Below are 24,815 nucleotides of genomic sequence, written 5' to 3' on the forward strand. Positions count from 1 at the left end.
AACTAAAGTAAGTCTAACATTTAATCTCTAATTCATGGGTCTGATCTTTTTACTTCTCCCCAGAATAAAGCAGAGTTATTTGCAAAGAAATCTTACTCTAATTTGACTCTTGAATATAATGGCCATATTCTTCCTGACAGTTAAACAGATTAACCCATTGTTAAACATCGAAATTACTCTGGCTTCCCATACTAAAGTTAATTCTCAATTAAACACCTCTACAGTTTTTGCTCCAGAATAGATTTTCATCATAGTCCTCAAAAAGTGTTCTCTAGAACTCTCTTCAATTTTAGCTAAACTTTTAAAAAGTGCTAAATAAGTTGTTCCAATTTTTCAAAACTCTAGAAAATACTTTGACCTCTCCAACTATTCTACAATTAGCCTTCACTCTGTTATAAGTTTTTTTATATAAAGGTTTTGAGGCTATTAAATTATTTCTTTCTAACTGCAGTAGTAAAGTTATTTTTGAAGGCCTACCCTCTTCTTTATTTCAAGTAACTTTAAGGGTACCACAAGATTCTATCTTTGCTCCTGTATTGTTTCTTATCTACTATAACGATCTTCATAAAATCTAAAGTATCTTTATATGCTGACAAATCAATTTTATACACTTGTCTTGACAAAAAATCTTCGCATTTTAATCGCTTAGAACAAGCAGCCAATTTTAAATCTGATCTCTCTTCTGTAACAGCCTAAGGCTTGCAGTAGCTTATGGATTTAAATTCTAGACTTAAAATCCACAATTTTTGTTAGACAACAAAACTCATTTATTTACTGCAAAAAAATATTGCAATGTTGTTGGCATTCCTATATTGAAGAATAACAACCCTCTTACTCTCAGACAAAGTCTAAAAGCATGTTGTTAATGTAATTAGATCTGCTTTATCTGCCAAGCTTGAGCCACTCTTCCATTGTTGTAAGGTTGCATTTCTTTCTTTTTTCTACAAATACAATCATGGTCAATGCTCAAACAAGCTATTATCTCTATTACGATAAACCAAAACTCATTCTTGCATGGCTTTTTATTCAACAAGTTGTATCCTTTTACTATATCTGTCCCTTCATGCTAAAAAAACTTTTATTAATCCAGTTTTTTTCCTTGAACATCAAAAAAACCCTGCTGTTGGAAGAGTTATAAAATTATATTAGGAGAACTTATCCATCAAGTGAGCTAAAGGATTGGGACAAGATTTTAAGAATCAATTAGTGGTAAATAAGATTTGTTGATCATTTGAATGAAATCCAGGGTTAAATTAGATAAAATGCTTCTTTTGGTGAAGTGAACAAGTCTTTTTAAGCAGTTAAATACTCTGACAAACTGATCAGCTTACTTGCCATCAACAGTATTTTACAGTTATTATCAGTAATATCATCTATGTTAATTAGAAATCAATAATTATCATAATAATTAGTAATAAAGCTTCATTAATGATAATTTTCTAAATTCCTCTCTATGAATTAAAATTTGTTAAAAAGAAACAATTATTCTATATGTTGTTGAAAAAAATTTTCATTTCTCATTTTTATTGATCTCACTTTATATTAATAGTTTTTTATGAACTTAAAAAGTATAATTTAAGATTAATTATGTTTAAATACATTTATATCATTTCTAATATTAATCACTATTTTTTCAAAATAAGAATTTAGATAACAAAAGCAAATATTTTTAATAAATTTTTTTTAGGCGTTTTCATCATTCATTGATTTTAAATGAAAAATGGAATCGCGAAAAAAGTCATGAGGCATATGCAAAGAACTATTCCATGCAGTTTCCAAACGATGAACCTTTAGCTTCAAGAAATATGAGGCTTGACCCTTTTCATCAGGTTTTTAAGATTTTTTTAAGTGAAGTAAAGAATTCAGTCTCACTAAGTTCTTCACTGTGTCAAAAGTAAATAAAGTGGCATCAGCTATTACTAGTATCATTTGCTAGTACCATACCATATCATATTCTTCAAAATAATGAAGTGCTGATTTTCATCAGGCTTCTTTCTTTATTCAAATAGCATATTAATCAACTAACTTTTAACCTGGTTAGACAAAGTTAATAAATATTTATAAATAAAATTCTTCAATATTTTCATAATTTTTAATTATATTAAGGCAAACTTTAAAAGAAAAAAAATTTTTTCTCCAGTATTTTTCAAAGCCTTAAAGTCATTTAAATAGATAAACTGTTAATTAAAAGACGTTCTTTACTGCAACCAATCAGTTAAATAATGATGTTGTTTGCAATTACACACACCTTATGAAACTTGCACCCATTGTCTATCTTTATCTTTATTATATATTTCTAAAAAGTATTCTTTCATATGATCATCATTATTGTTGCATCTTATTGTAGTTGTCATCATGTTTTTTCATCTGTTGTTGATGAGTTTGTGATTTTCTAAGAGTTGCTAAATTGGACTATGCAAAATTTGGTCTATCAACCTTTCAACTTTTTTTCTTTTCAAGTTAAAGAGCAGTTTATTAAATATTATACATGAAGAAGTTTATTATATCTTATATCAAATCACTGTTACTGACAAGAGAAATATATTAAAATAAGGCTCTCAGGAGTTCACTGCTAAATCACTGTTCATATCAGCTCTAGGGACTCTGCTTAATAATTTTATAATTTTAGTACAATAATCAACAACTTTTTATTCACTTTTTATTACAATGTATTAGATAAATTGTGCCCTATTTTTTGTAGGTACTCAAAGAAGCTGGATGTTTTTATCAAGAACGTCATGGCTGGGAAAGACCTGGCTGGTTTAATCTAGAGAAAGTTTCTGAGGTATATATATTCTGTGAAATTGTGTGATTTAATAATTGAGTTTAACATTTTTAGTAATGATATTCTAGTTTAAGAAAAATATATAGTTTTTTTTTTTTTTAATAAAATGTTTTAAAGTTAAGTCAATATAAAATATGTTTTAACCTGTAATTTTGGAATGTTACCATTGCGTGACAATTGATTATGGCCACCCTTAGTTTTTTCTCATTAAAAAAAATAGCTTTTGATACTTTTTTGGTTTTCAACAAAAAGCATAAAATAAAATAATCATTTTTATTAAAAATTTTTAAGTAATAAGTTTATTCAAGCATTTTTTAAAGTATTATGATATAATAGATGTTTTTTGAATGTTTTATTTATATTCTGCTAATTTTTTTTTTAGCTTCTTAACATTCTCTACTACTCCCACACGCAAATCTAATAATTGAGTATTCTACTCATTTGAGTAGAATACTCAATTGAGATTTTTTTTGATGAAATTTGCTTAAATATTGTTTTGTCACCTAGTTACTGTTCTGCTAATTAATGCAGCAACTTTTATTTGAGTACACTTTTTAGTGGCATATAAAGTGTTTTAGTGGCATATAAAGTGACTGCCTGCTAAAGTAGGGTTGTACCAATGAAGTAAAATTTTCTATTTATTTAAAAAGATCTATTGTTTTTTATATTTATAAATTAGGCATATTAATTTTAGTTTAGTTTTACAATTAGTTTTGCAACTAGTCAAAGTTTTCATAAATTATCAGGAAGACTCTGGAGTTTTTACTGTCTCAACTAGAACTGCATATTGAATTGTATCTCTAAATGTTGGAAGGTCAGTGAGCAATAACTTATTTCCAGTACCAATGAATTCAGTTAACTTTTTGTCAAAATTTTTTAGCTCTGATGAGCTGGCATTGCTGTGCACAACCGATAAAGGTTTTGGACATTTTAATGGAATTTTTAATATTGTAATTCACCTCCCCAAGGATGAGAAAGCTACTATAGACAAGGAGGTTACTTAATTGTGGTTATAACCTCCTCTCAACTCTATAACTCCAAAACACGAACCTTGATAAACAAGGCTGCTGTGCAGAGAAACAAGGTGAGCGCAGTACTACCTGGGATGTGGTGGATATCGAACTCAAAACCTCTCACTTATGAAGTGAGCGCTCTACCACTACCGCTATGTTAATGTCACTGACTGTCAACAGAAACATCTTTTGTTTTGACAAGATAACACTAATCATTACTCCAACCCTGCTATTTTGGTGTGTCATTACATCTTCATACCTGCATTTTTTGTGCAGTCACTTCTGCACTTTCTTAACTGCTGGGTGCTATGTGCATCTCTTGTGGGTCTCTTGGTGGTTGGCTATGTACATCTCTTGTACCCAAAACAGTGGACATGCTAGCATTTTCAAATCATAATTAGGACTTGTGCAACTTGAATGCCTAAAGTAAAAGGAAACTTAGTTATAAGTAATGCAAAATGAGTATTACTGACTTACCATTGAACAAGAAATTTGTTGGCAACTTGGGAATGCTGAGTTATTCCATATCAAATCACCTAGATTTTTAAAAGTGCCCCAGGGTCATCAACAGCTTTTATGAAAAAAACACAATCCTAAAAATTTCAGCTTGATTGACCGAACCGTTCAAAAGTTATAATTGAATTAATATTGACCAAAATCGGAAAAATTTGAGTATCTGGATCTTACAGTAGATTTTTACCAGATCATAACTTTTGAAATAAAATATATGATCACCTGAAATTTTTTAGGGTAATAGTTTTTCGCCCAAAATATCTATTTTTGTAAGTGTTTTTGACTGATTTTAAACAGTTTTTGAGTTCTTGTACCTCAAAGTTCCTAAGTAACACAATATTAGAAAAAATTTTGGAAACTTAAATCTGCTACAGTCCAATACTAACAGACAAGCTGTGCCATTTCTTTGCTACTTTAGTGTACTTAGAGTAACCACTTTTGGAAAAAATTAAAGTTGTGTGTTAAAATTTATTTTAGCACTTGCAGCAGCCTGTTAAAATTTCACTTTTTTTAAAAAAAACAATAAATTACATTTACTTTGTAGGCATAGAAAGTAGCGTAGACAGTTAAAATAAATTATGAAACTTTTTACTAGCAAAGTTTTATATATAGGCAATCACCAAAAAAAAATTTATATATAGGCAATCACCAAAAAAAAAAAGAGCTATGCTTTATCTTATGACATGATTTTAGCATTTTGAGTGCAACGCTTTTTTAGTTTAAAAAGATACCTATTAGCACAAGTTATATTATACTTCAACTATAATTTAACTATGAATTTTACATTAACATCTTGTTTTTCATTACAAATCTCAAGTACAAGCCCTATGTACCATTCATCATCATAAAAGTATGCAATGTATTTACCAGGTTGAAAGTTTGAAGGTTCTTTTTTTGCCAAGTTAATATTATTCAGCAGATGGGTATCATAAACAGTAAATAATCTCGATAAAAATAATTTCTCTCCACCTGGTAAAAACTGTGATAGCTTTTTAAGCCTGTGACTGTGCTCATCTCTTCCTATCGTTTCTTTAGGTTAAAATAAGTTTCATGATTATTGATATTATGACTTAAAATGTAAAATAATTTAACACCTTTAATGTTTTTTTCAGTCCATGTAAACAGTTCATTTTGTGTGAGAATCTGGTTTGCATTTGCTGCTCGTAGACTTGCTTTTGTTGCTTCTTTTTTTAGAGTTCCTCCTATTCCATCACATAGACTTTTGCCATGGGATGTAGCAAAGAAGTGGTGCTCAGCTTTATATTGTGATCTTTAAGATGGTACATGTGTTGATTTAATGTTCTTTTGGCCTCTGATAAGTAGGAGGATTGTGCTTCTTTGATAAAGTAGTGGTGACAAAGATCATACTAAGTTTCAATAAACTCAATAACGCTTGTTTGGACATTATTTGTATATGATATGATCATCAAAATCAGAATTATTATTTTCAAACACGTTTTCCAAGTAAGTCTTTAAATTTACTTTACCAGGGGAATTGGAACATAGATGGAATATGCAGCTTCGACTATATATATTACAAACACTATATATTTACAAAAACAACTTTCATCAAATCTTTGTAATATATTAAATGGCCCTTTGGTAAAGCAGCGCACATCAACTTTTTTTTTATGATAAAAACATACGTAAACTAAGCTAATTCCATTACTGTCAACTGTAATGCAACACTTTGGCTTTAGTTCACAGAACTTGCTGAATCCAACTTTGTGTTTAGGGTATAATTTCATAAATTCAACTAATATTAAACGTTTTTGTTTATGAACTTTTACATTACTTATACGCACAGAAACAAAGTTTTTTTTTCCTGTACATTGTCTTGTGAATAAATTCCAATGGTTCATAAATTTCAATGAATTTTTGTTTAACAATATCTTCCTAAGGCTGTCCTATTTTAGCCTCAGGTTTAGCAAGTATTCCTTTTTCATTTTTTCAACTTTTGAGCTTTTTTAAAGATGTTCTGAAAATGTTTTGCAAGTTTTTTCAATTTACCAACTATCAGAAGTTAGTGTTAATAGTTGAACTTTTTCTTCCTTCAAACTTATTTTCATTTTATTTTTTATTGCATCTAACAGTTTGTCTAAATCATTGCAGTTTATACATTTTTGTTCTTATTCTGATACTTTATCTTTTTGGTCCAAATCCAATGCTGACGCTACTAGGTTTGTCATACTTGTTGCAAATTTTTTAGCTTTTTGCTTTCCATATCCTAATTTTTCGCATCTTCTTACATTTTTGAGTGGAGATATTTCCAATAAAGACACACTCTTATTAAGAATTGTCTTATAAAGGTCTGAACAACTCAAATCTTCTTCAGCAGCTTCATCTTGACTATTTTCTGTAATTTTTTCAAGTTTGAATTCATTTATTCAGTTAGTAAAAACATTTTGACCAGGTTTGATCTTAAGTTGATTTGCTGATTTGTTGATGTTAACTTTACACAATCCCTTAATAATTATTTTATTGTGGACTTTAAATGGATCACAACAGTATTTTTGAAGTGCTTCATATCTAGAAATATAGGCTTTTTCATGGTGAAAACGTATCTCCTCATTTGGTTCGAAAGTGTATCCTATCCTTTGCATTAAAACTTTAATATCAGTATCTTTTAGTCTTATTCTTTCTACCATTCTACAATATGACATTTTGTCACAATCTTTATTTAAAACTCTTCCCACAACATTTCTCTGACATTTTTTACTAATCTAAAAATATTAAAGTTAAACATGTAACATTATCTAAAAATAAACTTTTTTATATTTTTCCAGTAATAAAATTGTAAAAATTAAATCTCAAGTATAAACGTGATTAAAACTGTCTAAAATGCATCCAGTAAACTTTTTCTTCATATAACTATTTTTGCATACACAAAACTTTTACTTTTTGGTTCTTGCAATATTAAAAACTAAAACAATAAAATCCAGAAAATACTGTGCAGATTTAGATTTTAATACAGGCTCTTGAATCAATTGTGAAGCAATTGAAACTTTTATTATTATAATTATAATGATATAATGATATATTTGTTAAATTTTATGCATATAACATATGCATAAAATTTAACAAATAGATATTATAAAATCACATTAAATAAATTAGGTTAAGACACTGATAATTTTATTTTTTGAAAAACTTATTATATTTATTTAGGGAAAAAAATAAAATATACACCTAAGTCATAGGGCTACAGTTATGTCATAAGATAGAGTATAGGTCTTTAATTATTTTTTTGGTGATTGTCTATATATAGAACTTTTGCCAGTAAAAAGTTTCTATGCCTACAAAGTTAATGTAATTTATCGTATTTTTTAATAAAAGTGAAATTTTAACAGGCTGCTGCAAGTGCTAAAATAACTTTTAATACACAACTTTAATTTTTTTCACAAGTGGTTACTCTAAGTACACTAAAGTAACAAAAAATTGGCACAGCTTGTCTGTTGGTATTGGACTGTAGCACATTTAAGTTTCCAAAATTTTTTCTAATATTGTGTTATTTAGGAACTTTGAGGTACAAGAACTCAAAAACTGTTTAAAATCAGTCAAAAACACTTACAAAAATAGATAATTTGGGCGAAAAACTATTACCCTAAAAAATTTTAGGTGATTATATATTTTATTTAAAATGTTATGATCTGGTAAAAATCAAAAAATCTACTGTAAGCTTCAGATACTAAAATTTTTCCGATTTTGGTCAATATTAATTCAATTATAACTTTTGAACGGTTCGGTCAATCAAGCTGAATTTATCAGGATTGTGTTTTTTTCATAAACGTTGTGGGAGGTCAAAATTTGAAGCAAGTTTGAGGTTGTACCCTGGGAACCATTAGGTGATTTGATATGGAATGACCCTGCTTCCTTTTTTGATTCTTTATAAAAATAGTTTTTAGAAAATGTTTTTTTTTAGTTTTTTAATTTTTATTTTTTTAATGGACAAGCATCTGTTCATTAAGCAGGTACATTAAACTGGATAGCATTTTCAACAGCCTTAATTAGTAATAGTGAAAAAAAAAAAAATTCTATTAACAACTTTAACAACTTTTATTAAAATAAAATGTCTCTTTACAGTTGACATAATAATGTTTTTTGCATGTAAATTTGTTTCATATGCAGTTATACACCTGTTTTGATTGGATTAGTGTAAAAAACATTTTTTGAAGTAAAAATAAAATTAAAAGCTTCATTAATTTTATAAGACAATTGTCAACTTTATGTTTTGTTGTAATGTTGTATAAATCATTCAGATAAATTGTCATACAACTTTGGGTTTTGATTTTGTTGTAATGTTGTTTCATTTGTAATTATATTTTAATTGTTTTGTCATTTTAATTTTAATTTAATTACATTGTGATCTGATGTTATGTTTTTATTACGTTATGATGTTGCAATGTTTTTTTAAAATACTATGTGATGTCCTGCTTTGTTTATTATTTTTCAAACACATTGAGATGCTATATCTGTTTAAAGATATTTGAGTTTTCAATAGTTTTTTTTTTTACATATAAATGTAATCTAATTATGTTTTAAGTCGTATGTTAAGTCTAATTTTCAAAATTTTAAATTTATCAGGTAAAAGAATATGACTGGTATGGTGCATATAAAGAAATACCAAAGCATAATAACTACACATACAATGAAATCCTAAATGATGAGTACACTTTTAATTTTCCTCAACATTTTGATGTAGTAAGTTGAAATATCTTTAATTTATGTTGTATTTCTTTATGTAGTTAGTTGAAATATCTTTAGTTTATGTATTTCTTTATGAATGGAAACTCTATATGACTTAGAGAATATTTGTTTGTGCTATATATAACAATAAAAAAATATTGTAAATTTTAATATATAGTAGCTGCACTGATTTTTATATAATAGTTTATAATGTCTATATAGTTCTATCTATGATTTCTAAAGAAGTATGGTGAAACTTTTTCCAGACTCAAAACTCAAATATTTTTGCTTACCCTAAAAGCATTTAATAGACTCAGTAAAAATATATTACTGACTTACTAACTTTTGAGATCATGCTATTATTTTTGAGATTATGGTATTGTTTCAAAAAGTTTTTTCAATGTTGTTTTATTTGAACAAAAATAAATACAAAAGATTTGACATGATTTGTTCTTACCAATTGGAAGCATACCAATAGCAACAATTTGTAATTAAAGCTTTCATTGCTTAAAATCTTTGTAGCATAAAATACTTCAGTTTTTTATAACATCAAAGTAAGTTTAAAGTTAAAAAAGTTGCCTGGATTGTTAAATATTTTTGTTTTGTTAACATGTATATAACTTTTTTATGAACTTTCATGAAATTAAAAGTTATAAGAGCGTTTTCTCATTTACGTTATGCATTTTATGAAATCATAAATTATGCATAAAAGAATTTTTTTATCATTTTTTTTAAAAAATTATCTTCTAAAAAAGATATGTTAAAATAATTAAAGTTTTCTAAGAACAGGTTTTATGACTAAAATGTTATTTATATTCTTAAATATTTATTAATTTTTTTTAACATTAATATATTTTTCAAATTTATATATTTTTCAAATTTATATATTTTTTAATATTTATATTTTAAAATATTATTGTGCTAAAGTTAAAAGACAGTGTTTAATATTCATTGTAAAATGTTTAATATTTGTTGAGAAATATTTTATTACTTATAAATATTCAAACTTTCAAACAAATATCCAAACTTTATATCCAAACTTTCAAACAAATATCCAAACATTCTTATTATAGGAGATTTTAACTACCCAGATATCATCTGGCAAAATCCAAAACAGCCTATTACAAATTCCTCTAAATCAATTAAATTTACTGAAAATATTCGCGATTCTTTTTTAACCCAACATATTTCAAATGCAACACACATCAGACAAAACCAAAATCCTTCTACAATTGACCTCTTATTTACTTCTGATGAAAACATGATCTCCTTTTTAACTCATCTAGCACCCATTGGCAAAAGTCATCATCAACTACTCTACTTTGCTGTATCGATTGAATCTATTATAAATTTACCACAATACCATACAAAGCATTTATACACAAAAGGGAACTATGACAAAATTAATGAAGACCTTGCAAATATTAAACTCTGTCCAACATCCAACTCAGACCAACTATGGAGTATCTTTTTCAATAAACTTAAAACTACTATCAACAATAATATCCCAAAATCTAACTTTAATAATAAAAAACGCTCAAAGTGGATTGACTTTCAAATAATCAACGAACTTAAATTTAAACGAGAGAAATATCGTCAATATATATTGAACAGAAATGAAGAAACATATAATGAGTACCGCATTTCACGAAACAAAGCAAAAACTGCGTGCAGAAAAGCAATTATTGAATTTGAAAAAAAACTGGCGAGAGACATAGATCAAAATCCAAAAGCATTTTACTCGTATGTCAAATCAAAAAGAAAAAACAAAGAAGCATTCCCTGACATCCAATACAATAATATTGTTGCAACTACTGATCTAGATAAAGCTCATCTATTCAATATTTTTTTTGCTGATACTTTTTCAAACAAAAAAATAACAGCAACACCACCATTTAACCTAACATATAAAAATGTAAATCCACTAACAAACAATATTGATCTAAGTCCGGAAAATATCGAAACATACCTCAAAAGTCTAAACTCATATAAATCACCAGGCCCTGATGCATTACACCCAATAATATTTAAGAAAACTTGCTTTCAAATGTCTAAACATCTATCTACTATTTTTAACAAAGTACTTGAGAGTGGATCAATACCCCAAATATGGAAAGACGCAACAATTACACCCATATTCAAAAAAGGTGACAGATCAAAAGCACTTAATTATAGACCTATCAGTATAACTTGTACTTTAATAAAAATCTTTGAAAAAATTATAAAAAGTCATATTATGACACACCTGATTAAAAATAACTTATTAAGTCCACACCAATATGGATTTCGTCCAGATCATTCCTGTTTAACTAACCTTTTAACTGTAATTAATTATTGGACGTCATCACTTGATAATAATATTCCCATCGACAACATTTATCTTGATTTTGAAAAAGCCTTTGACAAAGTTCCACATAAATTTCTTATTTCGAAACTTAAAGCTTATGGTATAAATGGATCAATACTATATTGGATTAAAAACTTTTTGAAAAACCGTAGACAAAGAGTTGTTGTTAATGGAAATTATTCAAACTGGGTACCCGTTAAAAGTGGAGTTCCCCAAGGCTCCGTCCTTTCAGCTTTACTTTTTATTATATATGTCAACGATATCCCTGAAGTAATCAAATCAAAAGCTGCTCTTTTTGCTGACGATACCAAAATCTTCCGTTCTATTGAAAATACTCAATCTGCGCAAGAATTACAAAATGACATCGACGCTCTTGTTACATGGTCTCAAAAATGGGGAATGAAATTTAATATTGATAAATGTTCTGTAATGCACTTAGGAAACAACAACAAATCCCATACTTATAATATGCATGATCCAGAAAAAAATATAAGAGTAAACATTAAAACCACAAATTGCGAACGAGATTTAGGTGTTCACATAGATTCGAACTTATTATTTTCCAAACACACAACTATTCAAGTCAACAAAGCCACACAAATAATAGGAATAATAAAAAGAACATTTACATCATATCCAGACTTATTATCCTTCAAAAAACTATTTTCAGCACTAGTCCGCCCTCACCTAGAATACTGTGGATCAATCTGTAACCCTGGACTTCTCAAAGACAAACGGCAATTAGAAAATGTGTTAAGAAGAGCTTCGAAACGAATCAATGGATTACAGGATCTACCATATGAACAAAGATTGTTGGCATTAAATATGACAACTGTAAAATACAGGCTACTTCGTGCAGACCTAATCAACGTCTACAAATGGTGCAAAAACAACAATAGTGACAGAAGTCTTTTTGAAATAGATAGTAAATTTATTACTCGTGGTCATATATATAAACTAAAAAAACAATCTTCGCGATTAAATTTACGTATGAATTTTTTTTCTCTAAGAATAATAAATAAATGGAACTCTCTTCCTAATCACATTGTATCAGCGTTATCTTTAAAAACGTTTAAACTGCTTCTAGACAAACATCTAAAAAATGAATGGCTTCTCTATGACTAATCCACATTTTATTTTCTATTAGTTATACAAACTCTGTAATTGTCAAGTATTATATAATTAGGTTGACAGGCAGTTTATGCCTACACAATTTATTGTAAAACCTTAATTGAAAAAAAAAAAAAAAAATATATTATAAATATCATATAACTTATTTTTGAACACTGTTTTGCATCAATCTTAACATAATAAATTATTTATTAAAAAAAAAATGTTAATAGTTTTCTCTAAAGTTAAAAAAATATCTTTTTTTTATAGGGTTGAGCTTGGTAGAATTAATAAAAGATAACTTAATGTATCTACTTTGTAAGTTTACTGGTAAATTATTACCATTGCAATTAACCATATTATGGAGCATCATTTTGCCATATATGCATACTTGATCTTCAAATCAATTGGTTCAACTGTGGTAAATACCTCAAGTTATCCTTTACCAAGCTCAACCCTGATTGTATTATTATTTAAAAAAAAATTTGTCAAGTTATTTTATAGTTATTTTATACTTATATTTTGTAAAATTTAGATCAGTTCAGAATGTAAAACTTGTCGTGAAAAAGTTGCTGTTTTTAATATGTCATATTTTGCTAAATTTTTGTTGACTGGCCCAGATGCATCTACTGCTGTAGATTGGATCTTTACCAATAACATGAGAAAGCCAACTGGTATTTTTTTCCTACTTAAAAAATATCCTTGTGCAATTTTAATTTTTTGAAGTAAGATTGACATTTAATGTGTTTTAATAATATAAATGTAAACAAGCATTCTTAAGGTAAATTTGTTCAGGTTCTGTAACATACACATGCATGCTGAATGAAAAAGGTGGCATAGTTGCAGATTTAACAGTAAGCACACTTGATTCAAGTAACAACTCATCTGCGATATTTCCTGAATTTCAAGGTAGTTTTTTGGTTAAAGTTCATTTTTTAAATATAAGTAAATATAAATATAAATAAATTTATTTGAAAATATAAATATATGTATATGTCATTCATGAAGTTAAAACCTGACAGGGTGACACCTAAGTATAAATTAAAAAATAAAAACATTGAAAATAAAGTAATATTAAAAATAATTAAAACAGCTTCAAATGAAAATTAGAACAATTAAAAAATATGTTATTAAAATAGTTATAACAACTAAGTGAAAAGAAGAATAGAAAAATAAGAAGCTAGAATAAGAATAAGAAGTTAGGATTATTGAGATATAATAAAAGAAAAAATTAAAACAAAAAAATGCCAAATAAATAAAAACAAAAATAAAATATTGAAAAATAATAGAAAAACATTACAAATGGGAAAATATAGACAGTGAAAATTTAAGGAACAGAAAACTTTTTAAAATGTATAACCATTTTATATCAAATATTTTATATAATATTTTTTGTTTTCTGTTGTATATAATTGACATTAGCTCAGTGTATCAACACATCACAACTTGTTGAAACACCTATTTTTAAAATGAATAATTTTTGTTTATACTTGTTTATTAAGATTAATAATGCAGATATTATTAAAGTGGATAAAGTCAGCCTTAATAATATCTACATTATTCATGTGCTTATGGTATGCTATGCATTATTCAATTTAACTTTTTTTTTTTTTCAGAAAATGGTTACTATTTAGCTATTGGTGGTGCAATAGGGGAGCATGCTTGGGGCCATATTCAAGATGTTATACATAATAAAAAGTTTAACGTAAAGCTTGTTGATATTTCGGAAGAAGTAGGAATGTTAAGTATACAGGGACCAAATAGTCGAAAACTTCTTCAAAAGTTGACTGGCGAGAATTTGTTAAATGATGCTTTCCCTTTCTCAACTCATAAAGTGGTTGAAATTGCTGGTCATAAAATGAGAGCTCTTCGTCTTACATTTGTTGGTGAAATGGGCTGGGAACTTCATATACCTAAACATGCATGCGTTGATGTTTACCATGAAATTATGAAAGTTGGTAAAGAGTTTGGCATAGTTAATAGTGGTATGTTGTTTTCATACCGTGTTGATTGCTTGTTTATTGATTTCTATTTTTATGTGATATTAAATTATATTCCACTTATATATATATATATATATATATATATATATATATATATATATATATATAATTGATTTTTTGAAGAGATTAAATATAAATAACTACATGATTTTTACTACTAAAATTTCATGCGTTTAGCAGTCATCAGGTAAAAAATACATTGTTTTTTTCGTTTAAAAATATTCTGAAGTATTTTTTTTAACGAAAAAAACAATGTATTTTTTACCTGATGATTGCTAAACGCATGAAACTTTTAGTAGTAAAAATAATGTAGTTATTTTTATTTAATCTCGTCAAAAAATCAATTATATAACTCTGATATCATTCATCGAGCACTCTTGCTGAATATATGCTCACAGCAAAATTAAACCTACTTATATATATATATATATATATATATATATATATATATATATATATATATATATATATATATATATATATATATATATATATATATATATATATAAAATATATATATATATATATATATATATATATATATATATATATATATATATATATATATATATATATATATATATATATATATATATATATATATATATATGTAAAATAACTCACCTTTAAATTGAGTGAGATGAAGTGAGTGAAGTTACTTAATTCAGAATTCATGAAACAAATACTATAAAATCTATAAAATTAAAGTGCTAATAATAAAATAAAAAAGTTAACATAAAGCATTAAGTTTAAAAGCATTTGTATATGTTAGTAATAATTGTGTCCACACTATTATTACTAACATTAGCACTAAGGTTGAGAATGAAGAAATACATTATACATATACGTTGTTACATGTATATTAACACTAAGGTTGAGAATGGAGAAATATATTAGGCACATCACTACCATATACATACAAATGGAAACATTTAATATATCATATAAACATAAAATATCATACTGAACATCATATTAAAATAGGCAGCTATTATTTAGATAATAACTGCCGCAAATACATATAATTATAAGAAAAAGCTAAAGTTATATGCGACATTTTTTTTTGCTGAAATAAAAAACAATACATTTTTTAAAATTTGTTTATGTTGACATGAGACCTTATGTTGTTAATAATTGTATGTATTGAGCTAATGTTTGGTTATTGAAAAATACTAGCTGCCATGACCCGTACGATACGGGTCGTGGTAAGTCTGTTCCACGCCGAACTATTTCCAAACTTGTTCTTAATTTGGTCTCTATTCTTTAATTTATTATAGTAAACAACAAAAATTTATTTAATTTAAAGTTCTTGTCTTTTGATTAACAATTAATTTACTTTAAAATTGCATTTATTTCATATCTTTAACATGTAAGACAGTTAAATTTCTTCAGGTATTTTTGAAAACTATAATAATATTTTACCTACTCATTGAGATTTATTTAAAAATCAAATTTGGATATTGAAAAATGGATCAGGGAGACCTAATTATTTTAAATAAGTTAGCTTTATCTGTTTGATATTTTTTATAAAAGCTTTTCTTTAAAAAAAATCTCAACAGATTCATTTATTTAAGCTGTTTTTACTGCTGAGTTAGGCAAATAGATTATTAAACCTGTTGTTTGTGCTAGAAATCATTTATACTTTTATCACAAAAGGTGATAAAAGAATAAAATGTAATAAAAGTATAAGTGATAAAAACAAAAGGTGATAAAAGTATAAAATGGTTTCAATTCACACATAAAAAAATAACGGAAAAATAAAAAAATGGCCAATATATCCATATTCAAAACAATAATTCCAAAGATAAAAAATATAGATATTTACTTGAGAAACAAAAAACATATTTTCCTTGAGATAAAATAAAAATATAAACTTTAAAAAAAATTACAAAAAAATATTCAACATAAAAAATTCAACATCAAAAATAATTATCAAAACAATTTAAATTAAAACATTGTTTAAATTGAAACATTGTTTCATTATTATATAGCTTTTAGTAAATGTATTTTAGTAAATGGATTATCAAACTTGGTTTTAGCTTTTTGAAGACAATTAACATTGAGAACATTTCTTAAAATCTGCTATGAAGCAACTTTCTAAAATTCTTCATAAGAGAAGGAATTCGACCTAAAAATGGAAAAAAAATTATTAATTTGTTATGTACTATTTATTTATTTGAAAACTTAAAAATGTGACTAAACAGATAACAAATAAGAAACTTACTTTGTGAGGCTGTTTTTCTTTCATGAAAGTTTTAAGACTTATTATTGCTAAAAATAAATAAGAAATACAAATTTGCATTAACTTATTTATACAACCATCATTACCAGGTTGCTCCATTCAAAACAAATCAAAACTCTAGTTATCCATCACTAATCTTTTTTTCTTTTGAATGAAGTACACCATTTAAGGAAACTGTCTTAAATACCATAAGTTTCAATTTTTGTAATAAAAGCATCCTGCTTTTATTACAAAAATTGCTGCAATACTAAATCAATGACTTTAGTAAGATTAAGAAAGTGTCAACTGAAGTTTATCCATGTTTTGTGATTTTTCTATTATTCTTTTTATAACTTTATATGCTACTGATGCACGATCTATAGTTTAAAGAATTTGTTTTACTGCTTTTTAAAAAGTTGTATTGGAAAAAGTATTTTGATAATTAAGCTCTCAATAAATTAGTGTTGAATGGAAAAAATCTGTTCTAAGGTTAAGTTTATTGTAACTATCTTGACTATCAACAAATGTTGAATTTATTGCAACTATTTTGTCTATCAACTAAGGTTGAATTTATTGCAACTATCTCGTCTATCAACAACGATTTAGTTTATTGCAACTATCTTGTCTATCAAGTAATGCCGCCATTTTTAATGAGCCTTTTTTTTTCTTCTATTGTTTGTTAGTATTTGCTAATGTATGTAGTAATTTAGGAATTTATTGATCTTGATCATGATTATGTAAGCTACGTCATCACTTTTTAGTGTAATGAATGTTTTTTTTTAATAGGTTTTTATTTAATTATGGCTAGAAACAAGTACTTTTTTAAAATTTTATTAGGGCTTTTAAACTGTTTGTTAGCCAGTGTGGTCTGTGTTTAGTAATGGCAATAATTTTTTTTGATTAGAAATGAATTTGACCATAGCTAAATTGGTTTCTGATAACAGTATTTCATACATACCATAAACATCTATGTTAGGGTGGCTCCTAAAACAACATTTTTGAAAAAAACCTGTTCCTACCCCTTTACTTTGTTCTATATAATACTAAAACACTAGGTTTAAAATTTTTTGAACAAAAATTATTTTAGGGGTAGCTCAAGACCCTTAAAAATTTGACTGGTCCCTAAAATTTTGAAAATAAAAGTTCTTCTAAAGTATGTCAACCTGGTACTCAAAAGAAGCGAAATTATATAAAAACTTTAAAAATAATAATCAATTTACAAAAAAATTACTTTTTTCTTGAATAAATGCATAAAAACTATTGTTTTTAAGCTAAAAATAAAAGTAGTCATTATTTTCAAGTTTTTAAAAAATTGTTTTTTTAAACATGCTTTTTTTGTAAAGTGATTACTGTTTTTGAAGTTTTTATATAATATCGCTTCTTTTGAGTTCCAGGTAGACATACTTTAGAAGAACTTTTATTTTCAAAATTTTAGGGACCAGTCAAATTTTTAAGGGTCTTGAGCTACCCCTAAAATAATTTTTTGTTCAAAAAAATTTTAAACCTAGTGTTATAGTATTATATAGAACAAAGTAAAGGGGTAGGAACAGGTCTTTTTCAAAAATGTTGTTTTAAGAGCCACCCTAATCTATGTCATTGGAATGTTTATCCAATTATAGACTTTCTGAATATTAGGAGATCTTTTAAAAACTGCCTATTTAGGTAGGTTTGTTAGGTATTATGAATGTATTGTAAGTATGAATGTATCATTTTTTGAAGGCGAGACGGAAAATATTAGTTATTTAAAGTAATTTCTTATTTGCTTAGTTTTTATTTCTTTTATTTGTTTAGTAAAATAAAATTTGTTATTTGTTTTTGGCCTAGCAATGTAAATTTGTTAAATAGTTTAATTTTGAACTTTATAACTGATGTTGAACTTTATAACTGGTGTTGAACTTTATAACTGATGTTGAACTTTATAATTGATGTTGAACTTTATAACTGATGTTGAACTTTATAACTGATGTTGGCAATATTTTTTTAGCTGTCTTTTTGCTTATTAAATTCATGTCTGATTATTAACACCATTCAGTATATAATTTATATTATATTTTTATTATATATGTATAATTAACTTTATATTATATATGCATAATTTATTTATATTATAATTTATATTAAGTTTATTAGCATAGCACCATTCAGTTTGTTAAGTGCTGATTGAGTCGTTATTAAGATGGGAAGTATTTGTATCATTTGTCATAAATGTTCGATTGTCAGCAAATAATCTTGATTCAAATAGCGTTAAATAATCAACAAGGTTATTGATAAAAATTCAAAAAAATGAATATTCTAGAATTGAACTCTGCGGTACATTGATATTCAATTAAACTCTGTGGTACATTGATATTCAATTGAACTCTGTGGTACATTGATATTCAATTGAACTCTGTGGTACACTGATATTCAATTGTTATTCAATTTCGATTATTAGATTTCGAGTATTAGGTTTTGATAATTGAATTTCGATTTTTATTTTTATTTATTTAAAAACAATTTTAAGTTAAAAAAAAACAAATTAAATTAAAATAATTTTGTGATTTTAGGTTATCGTGCCATTGACAATTTAAGCATAGAAAAAGGTTATCGTCATTGGCATGCTGATATAAGAGCTGATGATACCCCATTAGAGGCAGGATTGGCTTTCACTTGCAAGTTAAAGTCAGATGTGCCATTTTTAGGACGGGAAGTGTTAGAAAAGCAAAAAAAAAATGGCTTGACCAAAAAATTAGTCTGCTTTACTATTGACGAGTTTGTTTTTTGATTTTGTATTTCTATAAATTTTGTTTTTAATATGACGACTTGTTGGATACTTAAGTATTCTTTTTTTCGGTTTTAGACACAGACCTCTTATTGGTCTTGAAGCAATTTGGCGCAATAAAGAAATTGTTGGTATGATTCGTCGAGGTGGATATGGTTTTCACATCGGAAAAACTATAGGCTATGGGTACGTTAAAAGTCCATCCGGGGGTTGCATTGATAATGAGTTCCTTAAAACAGGGAATTATGAAATTGAATCGATGGGCGAATTTATACCAGCCACCTGTAACTTAAATCCTCTTTTTGACCCTGAAAACAAGAGAATAAAAGGGCTGTATTCATAAGAAACTGTTGGTTTTATATATTTTGCAAATTATAAATTTTTATTTTTTTAGACTTTGAATTAAATATTTGAATTTATGCCAAATATTTTATTACAAATGTATTTTTATTAGACCATTGTTTTATTAGACCTTGTTTAGACCTAAATTCTTATAAATTTATAAGAATTTATTAGACCAAAAAATATTTTTATTAGGCTTTGAAATATAAAAAACAGTATAGACTATTTTAGAATTTTCAAATTTTAAAGAACATATTTTTTTTTTAATTTTAAATTGTTTGAATTATTGATTTTTGTTGTTGTTGCTATAAGATTTCATACTTGGTTGTTTGTTTGTTTTTTTGATATTTTTATGAAACTTTTTTAAAATATTTGAAATTTAAATTTATTTCAATAATAATAAATAAATAATAAAAATGATTAATTGAAATATTTTTTAAAAACATTTTTATGAAACAGGAAAATATTTTTATGATTTGACAATTTAACTTTAATGACTTTTTATATTATATATATTTTTTTATATATATTATTACTGCTGCTTTTTGGCAAAAATTCAATTTGTCTAGGCTTCCAAAAAAAAAATTCATTGTTTGGAATCGTAATTGTATTTTAGACCAAAAAATAAGTCAATTTTAGTTAAAACTTTTACTTTAACTCCTGTCACTAGTTACATTCGTTTTCTTGGCGTTCCATTGTTGTATGATTAATTTATCCCACGATATAAACGCTTCTTTCCCAAACCTTATTTCCGCCTTCTTTTTTTTTTGTCCGAAAACTTTATGAATTCGATTGTTTTCCGCGCAGAAATCCTCGTTACATATGTATCATTTTCTTTTAAATTTGATAATTTTTAATTAAATTTAAAAATTAGTTGTTTTTGTAACTTGTAAAAGTTATTTACAAATTTCCATTATTCATGTTAACTTTAACTACAATAAGTTTTATTTCTTTGATTCCTTTTATCTTGAAAAATTTCTGTAGAGCTTTACGTAGAACACCTTTTCAATTATAAACAATAAATCTTTGCTCTGTATGAATTACTACAGCTAAAGGTGGCATTATCGACCATGTAGCTTGTATAACTCTCCATTATCTTCCAAATTTTTTTCTATCCACCGGCATAAAAATAGTACGTGTTGTTGCCGCTAAAGTAGTTTTTTTTATTATTATTATTATTGATTATAATGGTGCTCTAAAAAAACCTAATAGTCTTGTGGCGGCGCATAAATAATAAGAAAGTTGACGCTGCCCTATTTAGCTCATATATATAATCAAAGGAAGTATCGAGCCTCAAGTGTAGACAAAGCACCGCGGAAGAGTGTTTAACTAAGAAGTTCACGCCTCCTTCCTTACCGATTGCGCAAAATATGCCAAGAGGCTTTAATTGAGTTTGTCGATGACATGAACTAAACGTGGTATATGTTTCTGATAATAACAAAGGGGCTCGAGTTTATTTTTGTTCGTACTGCCCTATACAATATTTACAAAGTTGTTATGGAAGTAAATAAGTAAAAAATATAATTGAGTTAAAGTAGACATAACGTAGATTTAAAGTAGATATGTAGTAGACTTAAAATAGATATGTTATCTTTTTGATTTTTATAATATTCCAATACTTTTTAAAATTTGTTGCTTGAATTTTTGATGCGATATCACTATTATAAATTTTTAATAATATAAATTCCTGTGGTTTTTTCACTTTTTACTTCAATATTATCAAATAATATAGAAAGCGTTTTATGTGGTACTAGTTTCTATTTTTAAAAAGAGAGTGAAATAGAGTTCAGTTAGTTTTATCAATATTTACTTAAAGTTTCTTTACTTTAAGGTAAGCATAAACCAAAATGATTTTACTAGGATCTTTTTTTCTCGATTATTGCAAGCTTGTTCTGAGGCTTCTTTTTGTTAACTCATTTCTGTTGATATGGTGTTACTATTTTTCATTTTAAAGAGAGGTCATTGGCTTTTTTTTTTCCAGTTACTGGGATCTAGTTTTTACAGTTTTCTCTCATACTCTTAAGGGGGAAGTACCCCAAAAATGTTACAACTCATGTTCAAACAGTAAAATTGATTTTAAACAATATATAATGTCAAAATTTTTATATTTCAGAATGAAAATTTTTGAAAATTGTGCTTTGTTGCCATGGTAACTAAAAAAATATTGAAAAAATAACCAAAAAACAGTTAATGCCCCGGCTAACATATCCGAAGAACTACATATATTCAAGCTGTTATACTGCAATTCCCTTTAACTAATACTTTGAACTGTGATCTGAACCTAAAATTTTATGAAAAATATGACAGTTAGTTCTTCAGGAGGCAAATATATTGTCGTTTAATGAATTTTGGACAAATTTTTTTTTGATTTTTCTAAAAACAAGGTTTTTAATTTTTAAAAACCTTGTTTTGAGAAAAAGCAAAAACAGAAAAAAAAATGTAAAATTTCACAAAAAATATAAAATAAAACGAAGTTATGTTTAAAATAAAGTTTCAGAATGACCCAGGGGCACACCAACTTCCTTCAAAGTTTTCATATTTGTCCTTTGATGCTTTTGACAGCCCTTGTGGAAACTTTCGCTGCTTCTTGGATGACTCGATTTCTTGGATGATTAGATTTTTATATCCAGCAAAATAAATACGTTTTTGATTTTGATTATCGCACAAACTTGATATTTATTTTCCAGGTGTCATGTTTAACTGTTTATAAATTAAAAGAGAACCTTTCCTCCCAATATTAAAGTTTGCTACAGCATCGTATGTTCCAAGTTTTAACTGTGTTAGGCTGACATACTTTGTTTTTAGGATTCGATCCCAAATCACCAAATCATTGTATTTAGACTTTCGTTTTGATTTTGTGTCTTCCCATGCAAACATTTACGTAATAAAAACTCCTCAATTAAATCTGCAAATATTGGTTTTAAATGTTTTATAATTGATAGTGGAAGCCCTACACCTGGTTTGTACGTTGATTTGCCAGTTGCTTTATCTTTCTGATATCTTTTTTTTTTTTTTGTTTTTGTTATTTATTACAACTTTTTAATAATTCATTTCACAGTTTTTATAAATAAATAAAAAAAAAAGTCTAAATAGAAGAAAATACAATAAAAAAATTATGTAATAAAAATAATAAAGAACGCATAAACTCGAAGAAGACCGGCAGGTCTTGTCACCGAGAACCGCTGAAGTAAAACACTTATTTTAAATTTAAAATAATATAAAAAGTATATACACAAATAACGTTTTTTTCACATTAAACATTAGTCTACAGAATAAAATAATTAAATAAACATGAAAATATTTTAAAAGTAAATTAATATATTTGTAATTGAAAAAATTAGTTTTTTAAGATTAAATTTAAAAGAATTTAAAGTACAATCTTGAGAAATATCATTTGGAGCATTTAAAATTACATTGTTTCATAAAAATGGTCCGCGAAAAAAAATACAAAATTTTCTAAAATTAGTTTGAGAAAACGGTTGTCGAATTAAATTATTATTCCTTAATATATATTTATTTCTGTCTTTTTTAGATATAAATTATGAAAAGAAATAGGCGATAAGTTTGTTTTACATTGAAACATGAAACATAAAATATTCAAAACATTTAGTTCGTATATATTAAGAACTTTCATTTTATATAAAAGAGGTTTGGCATGAGCAAAACGGCCTTTAAAATTTATAAGTTGTGCAACATGCTTCTATTGCCGATTAAGAGGTTCGAGTTTTCCTTTATTTGTATCTATTTATTATATCTGCACCAACTGTTTTCACCAATTGGACAGTGAGTGTGCCAGCTATTTTCCTTTGATGAGGCAACATGAAAGTGTAGCATGAATGGATTTCTTCATGCCTTGTAGATTGTTTTCATTACTTCTTACCGCAATCCTATAATAATTCTGAAGTTTATCAATAAGACTGTTTGTTAACTTTCCACGGCCACAGAGGTTTTTCATGTTTTTTTAAATATTCTTAGACGTGTTCAAACTCGTTTCTGAATATGCCCCAACACATTCTAACTTTTCAACTTCAACACCAGGATAAGTAAATTTTACAGCTGGATAACTTTTGCCGTCACGATTTTAATAAAATTTAATATACTGCAATCCGTATTCTTTGACAGATCTACTAAATATGCGTTTGGCACCCGTCACTTCCATACTTTCTGCTGAGCCAATACAATTTATGTTACAACTATGAGATTTGAACCAATTTTTGAAGCTCTCTGAATTCTTAGATTTTAAATCTTTGCGTAGTTGACATTGCTTACAAAGTCCATTCATTGGCTCAACATCTAACTTTTTTCCATTATCCATCGACAATGTTGTCACGACTCCGTTCAGTGAACTGTATCTGCCAAGTTCCATCAGTTGAAGCTCCAGTATCAAAAATGTTGTTGCTATTATCTTTTATTTCTTTTGCAGCCTGAAGCATTGTTTCATTAGCAACTGTAGTAACAGCATCAGTAACCTTTACAGAAAATAACCTTTACAGAACCATTGTAGTTTTTTTACTCATCGGAATTGGGAGGTTCATTAATGCAGAAAACTTTTCAAGTCCTGAATACCCTTGCCCAATTGATCTCATGCTATATACAATACAAAGATTAATATCATGAGTGCGGTTACAAACTTTAGATGTATAGAAATCTTTTCTATATCCACAAACACTGCAGCAACATATTAAATTCGAAGCATATCCTTTTTTTTTCACAAAGTTTTCTTTCAATTATAAGCTGTTATCGTGTATACTGGGACAACATAAAGATTCAAATATAGTGTTTAAAATTTCAACATCAATTATTTTATAAACATTTATTTTTTCATCATTTTTATTTGAAATACTATTTTTAATATATTCAGTCTTGTTGGCTGATCTTGAAGAACTAGTATCAATGTCTGAATATTTTTTTGAGTTTGTCATTGATGTTGGTGATGATAAAGTGTGTTGGTTACCACAAAAAACTCTTTTCTTTCCTACTGGATTTCTATACATCTAAAGTTTGTAACCGCACTCATGATATTAATCTTTGTAT

General features: G+C 26.7%; 1 protein-coding gene across 1 annotated transcript in view; it reads left to right on the plus strand.

Annotated features, from left to right (window-relative positions):
- Positions 1–19,879, plus strand: part of LOC100197405 (sarcosine dehydrogenase, mitochondrial) — a 36,534-nt gene extending 16,655 nt beyond the window's left edge. Inside the window, exons 7-14 of the mRNA XM_065790937.1 lie at positions 1,688–1,829; positions 2,702–2,785; positions 8,896–9,012; positions 12,990–13,128; positions 13,250–13,363; positions 14,071–14,439; positions 19,225–19,429; positions 19,518–19,879. Of these exons, the coding sequence (XP_065647009.1) occupies positions 1,688–1,829; positions 2,702–2,785; positions 8,896–9,012; positions 12,990–13,128; positions 13,250–13,363; positions 14,071–14,439; positions 19,225–19,429; positions 19,518–19,782 (1,435 nt within the window). The 3' untranslated portion in view covers positions 19,783–19,879. The remainder of the gene's footprint in view (positions 1–1,687; positions 1,830–2,701; positions 2,786–8,895; positions 9,013–12,989; positions 13,129–13,249; positions 13,364–14,070; positions 14,440–19,224; positions 19,430–19,517) is intronic.
- Positions 19,880–24,815: the final 4,936 nt, after the last annotated feature.

Source organism: Hydra vulgaris, chromosome 02 (genome assembly GCF_038396675.1).
Source record: "Hydra vulgaris chromosome 02, alternate assembly HydraT2T_AEP".
Taxonomy (NCBI): Eukaryota; Metazoa; Cnidaria; class Hydrozoa; order Anthoathecata; family Hydridae; genus Hydra; species Hydra vulgaris.